This window comes from Medicago sativa, chromosome 8 (genome assembly GCF_051527215.1).
Source record: "Medicago sativa cultivar Bolivia chromosome 8, Bolivia_mono, whole genome shotgun sequence".
In the NCBI taxonomy this organism is placed as follows: Eukaryota; Viridiplantae; Streptophyta; class Magnoliopsida; order Fabales; family Fabaceae; genus Medicago; species Medicago sativa.
Window position 1 is genome coordinate 34,625,889 of NC_140756.1, and position 12,523 is coordinate 34,638,411.

A 12,523-nucleotide genomic window follows, 5' to 3' on the forward strand; every position below is an offset into this window, starting at 1 on the left:
ACTTGTGATCACTTTCTAAAGGGATTAAGTCGCTTGTCACTTGGTTAATGATAGTTGTTGCAAGCGAACTTTATGAATGATATGAACATTACAAATTACCATATTTTTTATTTGATCATACTTTTTTTTGGTGTCTGAGGTTCGAACCCTAAACTTTGCATATATCATGCACTGTCCCTAACAACAGAGTTAAGTTCATGGGGTCATATTTGATCATATTTAATCAACATAAATATTTGTCAAAAGTAATCAACTTATAATAAAACAAAGATCGTGTAAATCAACTTTATCAATGGCATGAACTTCACCAAATTACCTCTTTTTTTATTTAATCATTGATCATATTTAATTAGCATAAATATTTGTCAAAACTAATCCGCTTATAACAAAAGAAAGATCATGTGTAACATGGAATCAATCTTCTTAAACTAACTTCTAGTTAATGCTTTAGTACCACGTACTGCTTAAGATTTGTTAAACTAAACTTAAATAATTGAGAACATTATTACACAAATTTAAACTGCAAAGCACACCAATATCCATTTATTTGCATCACACATAATTTAAGATACAATCTTCAAGACATCACCGACACATATATTCGATACAAACGAGGATCAAGTGAAAGAAATATGCATGCTTATTCTACATGCCAAAATACAAACATCACACTAGCTTTTATTTTATTTATATGCTCACATTTATCCATAAAAGCCAAACCCCATTGAACCATAATTCAAATATCTTTATGACTTATAGAGCTACCTTTTCCCCTTTGACAAGATGACCATCAATATCTCTAGTGCTCTTGCTAAGGTAGTCCATCCAGCCATTTGGAGTATCAACATCCTCATTGTTCTTCTCATAATCAATAGTCCATCTAACAGCAGAATTTCCATCAGCCTTGTTAAGCACTTCTAAGATGAGCTTAAATACCTTATAGTTTTCAATATCTCCACCAAATAGCTTGTATGTGATTTTTTTGTTCTGATCATCAACTTCTTCAACACTCTCATTGCATGTGTGTACCTCGCCATCTGTTGTTATGTCAGAGGCAATTAATACCAAAAAGAATAAAATAAGCTTTTCAAAGGAATTAATATAATAAAGATTAGTTGCACCAGAAATATTATAATAAGATAATGATAAATGATGCTTTAATTTATTTCTGCATTAAAAAAGATATATTACATTATCTAACGAATGCCTCTAAAACACCTTTTAAAGATCTTATATGATGAATTTAATCTAGTATGAACCTTACTATTTTATAGTAAATTTTAGTGACATATTTAATCTGTTTTTCTCGTAAAAAAACATATTTAATCTGTTTTTAAAATATTATGATAAAATACATTATTTTACTAAAAACTTTAAGGTTCGTCTTTAGACATTTTCCGAAGGATCATATCATACAAACCCTACTTTTTATATAGATTATCTCTAGACAAAAAATCTGGAAATGTAATTACATTCGTAAAGAAAAAATTATACCCGTACCATGGTGAATACAAAGGTGGTTGAGTAGCATCTCTTTCCTTTAGGGTCATTTGTTGCTTTTTATTTTTTTTCTCTTCCTTTTTCTAAATAATATATATTATGAATGGGTGTTCAAGCTCATTCTTAATTAATAAAAAAAAAGTAACGGAAAAAGTTTAAGTACTATTTTTAGAGATCCTGTACTTCACCTCGTGTACAATGATTTCGATATCTCAATTTTTTTTCATGAATTTAACTTTTTATTTTAACAATTTATATATCTAAAACTCTTACAAACTTTCTAACCAATTAAAAAAATTCTAAATTAAGTCAATAGGCTAAAATATTGCCTTCGTTGTTAGATCAGTCTCAATGAATCAAATCTTTATTCTTCGTTATAGAATTCATTTGGTATTCTTTAACCCACCAATCTTCTTTTTATTACTATAATTATCATTAAAAAAATTTGTAATAGAAAACTTTTTCATATCAAACAAGATGATGATTTGGTTATCGAAACATTAGAAATAGAATTACCTATGACATAAGTCCAGTGTTTAACCGAATCAGTATGATGCCAATCTTCACCCTCATGAAGCTTGGTATGATGAACTCTTTCACAAACACTTTGCACTTCATGAAGTTCTGATGCAAATAGTTTGTAGAATTTGTCAGCTGGTGTTTTGATCCCAAGTTCAGTAATAAGTTTACCAGCAAGCACCATTTTTGGATAGATACTAAATATAATACAAGAAAAAGATGAAAGAAACAAATAAGGGATGGTTTATGATATGGGGAAAGTATATGCAACCCCATGTCTTAAATAGAAATTTGATTACACTATTTTTTTTTGAAGGAAGAAATTTGATTACACTATTGACTAAGAATATAATAATAATAGAGACAACAAATTCAATTATGCAGCCCACTAGTTGATCCGTGCTTCCCCACCCATGAAAAAGCATGATCAAATATTTTATTTATTTCGTTTTCTGATATTTTATAAATTTTATTTTTTATATTTTGTAAGATTTGTATTTTTATATATTAAATATATTTATTTTTTATTTCTGTAAAAAGGAAATTGTAAATTATTATGTTTTCTATTTCATTTTAATCAATTATTTATTTATTTTTTTAAATTCAAATGCATTCCGCGAAGACTTTGTTCTTCAGAAAGTTTAAGAGGGAAAATTTGAAACTTCCAAAATTTGGCACAAAATTTAACAATTTTTAAATGAAGTTCCGAGTTTTAAAAATTGGCCTTTTAAATTTGATATTCATGGCGGATACTTGAAAATTTTGAATTTATTATAAAATGTTTTTGACATTTTTTGAGGAATGTTTGATGGAAACGGATTAGTGTACCTCGAAAATGTCAAAACAATCATGTCAAGAGAGAGATGTTAATCTGACAAGCAATACAAGAAACGAATGTAATTCCGACCAAAAAATTCCGAGGAAACTTGGTTTCTCGCTAAAATAAAGGTTTTCCGAAGAACAATTTCCTCGGTATGCACGTGTCAGGAATATCTCCATTATTTGGTTTAACACGGTTTTGAAGATTACATACCTAGGATCTACCGAGGACAATGTTTCTCGAAAAACATGTTGTCATTAGATTCTCTGTTACATAATACTCCCTCCGTCCCTTAATACTTGACACAGTTGATGTAACACCCATACCAGACGTATCTAGAAAGTCTGGCACGTGCGTTAATATTAGTACTGGATACATTAAAATATACAACAATTAAAAAAAAAACTTCGAATGAATAATATTTACATCAAGTTCCGTTCGTATAATAATAATACAATACAACTCATCCATACGTAAAAATACATCCTTGAAGTCCATAACATCCTGCAGCTTCACGAACGAACCCTTGAAGTAATATCCATCCGGCTCCGAACATGCATAAACATCCTGCTTATCTGAAACAAATAAGGATTGGGATGAGACATAATGTCTCAGTGAGTTCCCCTAAATCCTAGGCTATAGGCAACCTCAAGGGGAAACCTACGGTCACCACGTGTCTACATTACAACCTAACGGTTGATTATACGTGTGTGGGGACTTGCATTCATAGACGGTAATGCACACTAGAGCCGTCATAATCTTATGTCACTTGTTATAGGCTTCACTTCCTATACGTGTCATGGCGGTCGAGGGGGAATCTAGAACCGCATTGCCAAGAATACACTTTATGTATCGAGGCCTAAACCTAACATAATCATGGCACGATTCTAAACCGGACGATTAGGGGAAACTTAAGATCGTCATCGGTATCATGTTCATAGCTTGCTCTATACCTAACTTATACTTGTCTTAAAGCATCTAATGCTCTTATTCTCATACATAATCGTACATGAGTTCATACATGTTCATAATCATAATCGTAACATACATAAACGTACTTAAGTTCATTCATATTGGTTAGCGTTGAACAAACAATGTTATCTTGATTCATTTTACGGATAGTCCCGAGTGGAGTAACCCCAAGATCAATCCCATACATGATCGATGTACGTACATCGGACTCCCTCGGTGTCGTGCGGGTCCCTTGCGGCTTAAACCGTTCCCCTTAGGTCGAGAACCTCCCGTATCCCCCTGGCGTGGATAACAAGAGGCACGAGCACCTACATCTTGTTACTCAGTGACATGCGGGTCCCTTACGGCTTGAATCGTTCTCATAATGAGAACCCCTTGTATCCCCCTGATGTGGATATCAAGAGACATGTCACCTACACTTATTAGTTATGGTCTTGTCGTGCATATAAGTTAAACATAATCATATATACATGTTTACCTCGGAACCTTGATCGATCCGATTATCGGTAACCTATACTTGTTCATAAACATACCTAATCATGGTGGTTAGATCAACTAGTCAATCCACGGCTCACATACTTGCTAAGGCATACTAGATCATATGCGAAGAGAATACACTTCGCGTCTTATCATTATAGGGATGCATATCCTATATTTGCCTTACTTGCCACATGCTATCTTCTAGTTCTCGACTAGCTAAGTCGAGGCTCTACATACATTCCCTTTCTTAGTTCATTACTACCCCATCATACTTAAACTCTCTTGAGCCATCCTCGTGTTACATGCTAAGATTGCCACGATTAATGATGCAAGGATCAATTGACGATGTGTGCAAATTTCAATACTTTCTAAAGACCGAAAATGCCATAAACCCAAGTTCCAAGCCGTTTATAAATTCTATGTTTTGATAAAGCCAAACATGTTCCAGTAGAAAGATAAGTAAAAACAGTGAAAGACCACTTCGAAACGATCGCTACGGACCCCCACGCGACTGCCCCCAAGCACCCGAGCGCAGAACAACGCGAACATTGTCCTGTCTGGGGCGCCTGGCGCCAGAGGGAGGGCGCCTAGCGCTGGGCTCTCTGACTTTGGGCGCCTAGCGCCCTTGTTCAGGCGCAGCGCTGCGAATTCTGCGTTTTCGGTGATTTCGGCTGCGGGTTTTCGCCATTTTCGACCCAAAACTCGTCCAATTTGACCCTGTAATGCACCAAACTCATCCAGCAACTTGTATAGACTTAATTAAACATATATCATGGCAAATTTTAACATATAATCAACTAGGATTGGCTTAGGGTGCTAAAGTTTCATAAAAACTAAACTAACATAAATCATGATTTTCTACAAGATTAATCAATCCCAAAGGTGGGTAATCTATCTATGGAACTCACCTAATCATGTTTGCTTGCTTTCCTTCAATACCTAGCTTCAAACCCTAGCTTTGCTTCATTCCTTGATTTCTTGTTCTTTCCCACCAAACCATGCTTTGATCCTTTCCTTTGCTTGTTTCTTACTTGCTAAGCCATGCTTAATCATGCTTGAGCATGATTTGGAAGAAGTTTGGTTGATTAGAGAAGAGAGGGAGGGCGCATGGTAGAGAGAAGGAGGAGAGAACTCTTTCTCTCAAAACCTAGAGAGAGAAAGAGGAAGAAATTATGAGGTTTTCCACCCTCAAATCACTTATATACTCCCTTGAGCGAGATTACTTAAATGCCCTTCGTCTCAGTCGTGTTTACCTGACCCTGATACATAACTCATGCTTAACTGATATTACTTATAAATATCTTCTGTCGTACTTAACTTTCTTCATCATAATCACTTTCCACGAATCTTAGTCCTGTGATACATTTAACAGATGAATTTTCCATTAGCTGACGAGCGGGATGTTACAGTTGACCTTATTACGCATGCCAATGTATAATTTTGAGCTTAAATATCTTGAATAAGATATTAGAAAAAATTATGAAAATTTGATATTGTGAAAACACTCATCGAGACAAATCTAACGACATCTTATATGATATTATTTATCCTTGTATATTAGTAGAAAAATATGGTCAAAGTAAGTTAGGTCAAAATTACACATTTTCAAATAGGTCATCTATTGCGGGACGGAGGGAGTACAATATTGTAATTTAGAAAGAAAATGAAAAAAAATTGAACCTGCTCCATCTTCTCTCCTAACTGTGACACCATGCTCTCTTACCAATACCTCACAAAACCTCCATTTTTACAAATTTGAGGGCGTTGGATGTTAGATTTTGAACACAAGAATGGGTATCTTCTTCTTCCTCTCCTCTTACTTTATATTTTCATGTTAATTGTTTAAGTATTGTACTGAATGTTTGTTAGTAAACTATTGGGATTGGATTTGTTGTTGAGGTTAATGAAATTTCAATGTTGTTTTGATTGGAAGAAAGAAATGAATGGGTTTTCATTATAAACATCTAGGTGATTTAAACTTAGAATTTGGGAAAAGATGGTTTTTTTCGCTGTTTCGATTATTAAGAGTTTCATGTTGCTTTTTTGTTGCAATATATTTTATTATTATGTACATACTTTTATAATAGAAGTTCTGAAGTCATTAGAAAGGTTGAATTAATTCCATTATAAAGTTTCGTCTTATCTAGTGATGTTGCATATAAGCCTTTTTAGAGTTGAAATTTTTTATTATTTGTATATGTAATTATGTACTGATTATTGGATTGGTGTTATGAAATATGATAGTTGCATGCCCTGATAAGCAACATTGTTTTGATCCTTTTTGGTTAACACGTATTCCATTACGGTTGAAGGTGTCTTGGTTTTGAATTCTACTTGTGTGGAGAGCTATTTGTGAGCCTTGGAAGCAAGTGAAATGCTTCAATTGTAAGTATTAGGTTTTTTTATGCTGGCAGTCCCAAAGATATTAATCATACTTAAGATTGCTACCCCTAATCCCCCCTCTGATTTCAGACCGATTAGCCTTTGCAATGTTCTCCTAAAAATTTGATAGGGTCAAACCGCAAGCGCACGGCCTATCGAAGTAATAGTAGTAAGTAGAGTATCGTTCCACTAGGGAGTTGTTCAATCTAATTAACTTTTTAGAAAATGATTAGAGGAGAAAGAATAAGAAGTTTGAGAGTGCAGTTGTTTGAAAGTAAATAACAATAATAATAAAAAGCCTCGGGATCATTGGTTCATCATAATAACGAATCTTTTCACAAGCAAGCCTTAAACTTATAATTATGCGTTAATCTTAATTACCAAGGACAAGTTTCTCTTTAGCATATCACAGCTCCACTCGAAGTCAGTGAGTGTATCCCTCCAACAACCACACCTATTCTCATGGGTGATTGCCTTTGGGACCCTTGAAGATCGAAACTTTATGTGTCCCAAGGTTTGCTAGACTATTCTCATGTTTCGCAAACCTTGTCTAAATTCACTTGATCGGATATCAAAGCTCCGCGTTCGCTTTATGAATTGATATCTGTGATGATGAATTAACCATTATCAAACCCTCCGCGTTCGCTTCCACAGTTTGATAATAATTAATTCATGTTAAAACGGTGAATTTAGATTAGGAGTTAAGGTAACAAATAATTAGGGTTTAAGGCTTGGCTTGATCCGGATTACGTCATTAGACTTATCCAACGATCCCAAGACAAAGAAGTCTACTCACTCATGTTCATCGTAGACATGGGGGAAGAAGAGAGAATGCGATAAAGTAAATTGCGAGAAAAGAAAGTAAAAGGAAATAAAGACTTTATTGAAATAATACTTGAAATATTCAAAGTAAAGGTGAATGTTTATGGTGGAGAGCTACTCTATTTATAGCTTTACAATTGACTTAGAAACTAAGCAACTAAAAGGGCAAAACAGTAAAGCTGCAACGGAGTAACTTGGGCTTGAAGAAAAGCAGCAAAAGTTGGCCTGGAGGGTGGCACGGCCGTGCCACATGTTGGCACTGGCCGTGCCAAGGTTCTGACTTGGTGGGAGTATATTTTTGCACCATATTTTCGTATTTTCGCACTGTATTTGCTCCAGTCCTCTTTCTTTTGCTCCAAGACACCTTCCACCATATATTCGTTCCTAAAATATAATAAAAAGCAATTTAAAGTAAAATATTCAAAAAGGAAATAAATATGCAATAAAATCAAATCAAATCTTTATAAAACTAAACTAAATAATGCATTAAATTAGACTAATTATTGACTCATCAAAATTGTTACAAAAATCATGGCTAATAGGATTAAATCTGCCTTGCCTTCTCTCATTAATGAGTTTCAAAGTGTTTTCCTTCCTGTCAGATTAATTACTGATAACTCTTTGATTGTTTTTGAAAATATTCACTATATTAATAGGCCAAGGAAGAGAAATAATGGTTTTGTTGACATTAAATTAGATATGGCCAAGGCTTATGATAGTTTGGAGTGGGATTTCGTTGAAAATACCATGGCACCAATGGGCTTTCCTAATAGGATTATTAACTTGATTATGAGCTGTATTAGAATTGTTACCTTTTCCATTCTTATTAATGGCCAACCTATTGACTCTTTCCAACCAAAAAGAGGAATCAGACAAGGAGACCCTGTGTCCCCTTATAATTTTATCCTTTGTGCTGAAGTCCTATCTGGTTTAATTTCCAAAAGTCAGCAGGATGACCATATTCATGGTGTATCTATAGCAACTAATGCCCCTCCTATTTCTCATTTACTTTATGCTGATGATTGTATTCTCTTTTGCAAAGCTAGACCTGAAGAAGGTAGGGTTATTAAAGAGATTCTAGATCAATATCAAGAAGCTTCGGGGAAAAGGGTGAATTTAGACAAGTTAGACATGTTTTTTAGCCCTAATATCAGCATGGATTTCAAGAAACTTTTTCAAAAGGAATTACCAATTAAGATCAGCAACATCATTAACAAATATTTGGGTATGCCCACTCATTTTGGTCGTTTTAAGGAGCAAGACTTCAGCTTTATCATGGATAGGATTTGGTCTAAGTTTAAAGGGTGGAAGGAAAAAAATATCTACTTTGAAGGTAGGGGTGTATTGATTAGAGCAGTAGCCCAGGCAATCCCCACATATATCATGAGTTGTTTTCTTCTCCTTAAAGGTGTTTGTGACAAGATTGATAGTGTAGGCTGCAGCTTCTAGGGGTAATTTAGGAACTAGTAGGAAAATCCACTGGACTAAAAAGGAAAAGTTGTTTAAATCCAAGCAGGAAGGAGGCATGGGCTTCAATTTTTAAGAGATTTTAATTTATCTATGCTAGCCAAATAGATTTGGAGGATGCACACTAGGCCAACTTCTCTCATATCCAGATGCTATAAAGCGAAGTATTTTCCTAATTCAGATGTCCTCAAAGCTTCTGTGGGATGCGGTCCTAGTTATGCTTGGAGGAGTTTACATAGTTCTATAAAGATCATTGTTAGAGGTAGCTGTTGGAAGATTGGGGATGGGAACAAGGTCAGAATCTAGGAAGATAATTGGCTCCCATATCAACCTCAGTTTAAAATTTTGACCCAAAAGGATAATAATAATAATCTGGTCATTGTAAGGGATCTCCTTAACAGAGATAACACAGGTTGGAATAAAGAGGAGCTGGAGAATAATTTTCCCCTCATTGATAGGCTCAATATAAAACAGATTCCTATCATTAATCTCACTCAAGATGATGAATTGATGTGGATGTACGAACATAATGGTCACTATACTGTTAAATCATGATACTTGGTGCTCCAAAGTTGGAAGAATGAACCTTGTCAAAACCCCTCTACTAGTAACGCTCCTGACTCAGTTTGAAAAAAACTTTGGAGGATTCACTCCATCACTAGACACAAAATGATTATATGGAGAATCCTCAACAATTAGCTTTCGCTTCAGCCTGAGCTCGTTAGATGAGGAATTCAGGTTTCCCCTATTTGTCCTAGATGCAATGCGAAAATGGAAACTACTACTCATACTTTTAAGGAATTTCCTAAAGTCACTAGAATATGGTTCGGTTCGAATTTATCCCTTCGTATTCTGAACCAACCCGTAACTAATTTTACTGATTGGCTTTATCACACTATCAATAATGAAGATGAAAACACCATTATTCTGGCAACATATATCATATACCATATTTGGTTGCTCGTAACTTAATGATTTTTTAGGAAGAAGACATACCTGAGGAAATCAAAATCCGTCAAGCAGCGAACAACATTGCAGATTTCGTCTTAGCTAATAAAAAGGATGAAGACTCCTTGTCGCATCCAAATTCTTAGAATCAACATCGCATGCAACCTCAAAATCACAAATGCGTCAAGCCTGTACCATACATCCTCAAAGCTAACAACGATGCCAACCTCGGTGTTCCGGGCACATGGGGGTTAGGAGTGATCGTCAGAGATGAACATGGACTGGTAATGGCCGCGACAACCTAGAAGATAGACGGTTTTGAGTGTGCAACCACCGCAGAAGCTTGTGCGCTTCTCAACACCATGAAGCTGGCTCTGGATTGTGGCTTTCGCAAGGTTATTTTTTAGTCAGACAATGAAAAGGTTATCAGATCTCTAAACTTAAGGGATGGAAATGATAGAACTTATCTCGGGAGTATGGTGCGTGAGATGCACTCCCTTAGCTTAGATTTTGATTTCTGTCGTTTTAGTTTCAAGCATAGAAGTTGTAATAAGGTTGCCCACTCTTTGACCCAACTGGCTCACACTAAGCCCAATAGGGTCTGGATTGAGGAGGTCCTAGTAATATTACTTCTTTGTACGACCATAATTACACAAGAGTTCAGTCAAAAGACTTTGGTAATCAAAGAACAAGAAACAACTAGCCTATACCCAAACAAAGTAGAGGGCTAGAAAACCAATTGTGAACCCCGAACACATGAACAGCATTAGCTGCCTTCAGCCACCAATATGAATGAATCTGAACCTTTTCAACCAATTGATGAATAGAATTTTCGGTGTTGTTGAACTGTCTATTATTACGCTCAGTCCACAACAGCCACACACAAGCTAACCATAAAAGTTGCATTAGAGAACGATACTTCGATGTAGATCATAGCAAATATGAGAATTGAACAAAGTGATCAGAAATGTCAAAGGGATCGACACCACCCCCAATCCAAGCACGAACATGCTGCCATAAGTCTCTGAATATAGGGCAGGAAACAAATAAATGTTGAGTTGTTTCCACTTCCCCACAACCTGAAACACAAAGATGCACATCCGAACCCAGGATACCACGAACTGCCAAATTTGATTTTGTTGGCAACCTATTACGCAGCAGCCTCCTATCAAGAATAGAGACCTTCAGTGGGACATGTATGTGCCACACCAAAGTTGACGCCTCATCCACAATAGTATTACCACCTGAAGTTAACATATCATAAACAGAACATACAGAATATTTTCCAGCATTATCAAGTCTCCATTCATCTGACTGTGTGACCTGCAAAATAACGTTAGCAAGCAACGGCTGACACTCCTCCACTAACGCCATCTCCATTCATCTTTTTTATTTTTGATTTTTTTTTATGAAGGGTGTGTCGTATTGTTTAATATCAAATTTTTAATAATATTAAATAAAAAGAAAAGGATTCATCGAATTTCGTTGATGAGGGCATCGAACCACTCACCATTTCCCTTTAAATTATGTTTGATATTTTCATTGAGTATAATTTTTTGGTATAACAATTATTCAAAAATCTTCAACTTTTTCGACAAACGCATAAAATTACTGGAAATCAAATTATTTCCTATACTCTTACTAATAAAACACACAATACTTGTCCCCGTGAGCATAGCTCAGTTGGCAGTGACATGCATTATTATATGCAGAGTCCGGGGTTCGAACCCCGGACACCCAACTTATTCACTTTAAAAGAGGTGAATTCTTGCCACTAGACTACTTGACAAAAAAAACACACACAATACCATTTTTTTTGTCCTTAACTTCTCTCATGAAAAGAGGTGAATTCTTGCCACTAGACTACTTGACAAAAAAAACACACACAATACCATTTTTTTTGTCCTTAACTTCTCTCATGAAAGAAAAAGACACAAACCTTCCTTTATAAACCCATAATCAACCAACCTTTTTGAACATTTGCCTCAATTACCTTATTTGACTATTTTACATGATTATGGACGCGGATAGTTGCACATTTGAATAAGAGATGTTTATGTTTCAAGTATGAGTTAAAATTCTATATTGGATAGAATAGTATATTTTGAACAACATATAAACTAATATACTTATCGTTTTACGATTTTCGGTAAAGATATGGTGTCAAACTCTCTTGTGTGGCTTCTCTCAATCTAATGTGACGATGAAATGGTTTTTTAGTTTTTGTAAGTCATTTGTTGAATATTTTTAGCTTAAAATTTAGTTTTTGGATGCCACTCTCTTTCAGGTGAATTTTTTTGTTCAACCTCCATTATTTCAAATTCATCCATTTTTTGTCTTTGGTGGAAAATTACAATGAAAAATTGGTTATTTGCTATGTTGAGTCAACAAAAATACATGTTTATTAGACATTTAAAATTATGTGACATTTTTTTTCCTCAAAAAAAAAAAACTCCTTTAACAACACGTCAAATTATCAACAACTTTATTCTCTATACTATCATGGTTAAAGCACACACTCCTTATTTTTTCCTTATCATTTATCTCATGGAAAAATTCTTTTTTCTTCTTCTTTTTTTCTCCTTTTATAAATTATTTTCTCTATTCGCATGA

The 12,523-nt window shown here is 34.9% G+C and overlaps 2 protein-coding genes across 2 annotated transcripts; both read right to left on the reverse strand.

Annotated features, from left to right (window-relative positions):
* Window positions 1-514: 514 nt before the first annotated feature.
* Window positions 515-2,272, reverse strand: LOC146898711 (MLP-like protein 31). Its single transcript, XM_085734133.1, has 2 exons — window positions 2,017-2,272; window positions 515-1,037 (listed from the first exon to the last, which is right to left on the reverse strand). Exons 1-2 carry the CDS (start codon window positions 2,201-2,203, stop codon window positions 754-756), a joined length of 471 nt encoding a protein of 156 aa, XP_085590259.1. The 5' UTR covers window positions 2,204-2,272; the 3' UTR covers window positions 515-753.
* Window positions 2,273-10,840: 8,568 nt separating this feature from the next.
* Window positions 10,841-11,284, reverse strand: LOC146898712 (uncharacterized). Its single transcript, XM_085736605.1, has one exon. The coding sequence runs from the start codon at window positions 11,282-11,284 to the stop codon at window positions 10,841-10,843; it is 444 nt and encodes a 147-aa protein (XP_085592731.1).
* Window positions 11,285-12,523: the final 1,239 nt, after the last annotated feature.

Coding starts and splice junctions, on each gene's coding strand:
- LOC146898712 (XM_085736605.1), bottom strand. CDS start 11,284: ATGGCGTTAGTGGAGGAGTGTCAGCCGTTGCTTGCTAACGTTATTTTG.
- LOC146898711 (XM_085734133.1), bottom strand. CDS start 2,203: ATGGTGCTTGCTGGTAAACTTATTACTGAACTTGGGATCAAAACACCA. Junction 1,038..2,016: donor ACACTGGACTTATGTCATAG/GTAATTCTATTT, acceptor ACATAACAACAG/ATGGCGAGGTACACACATGC.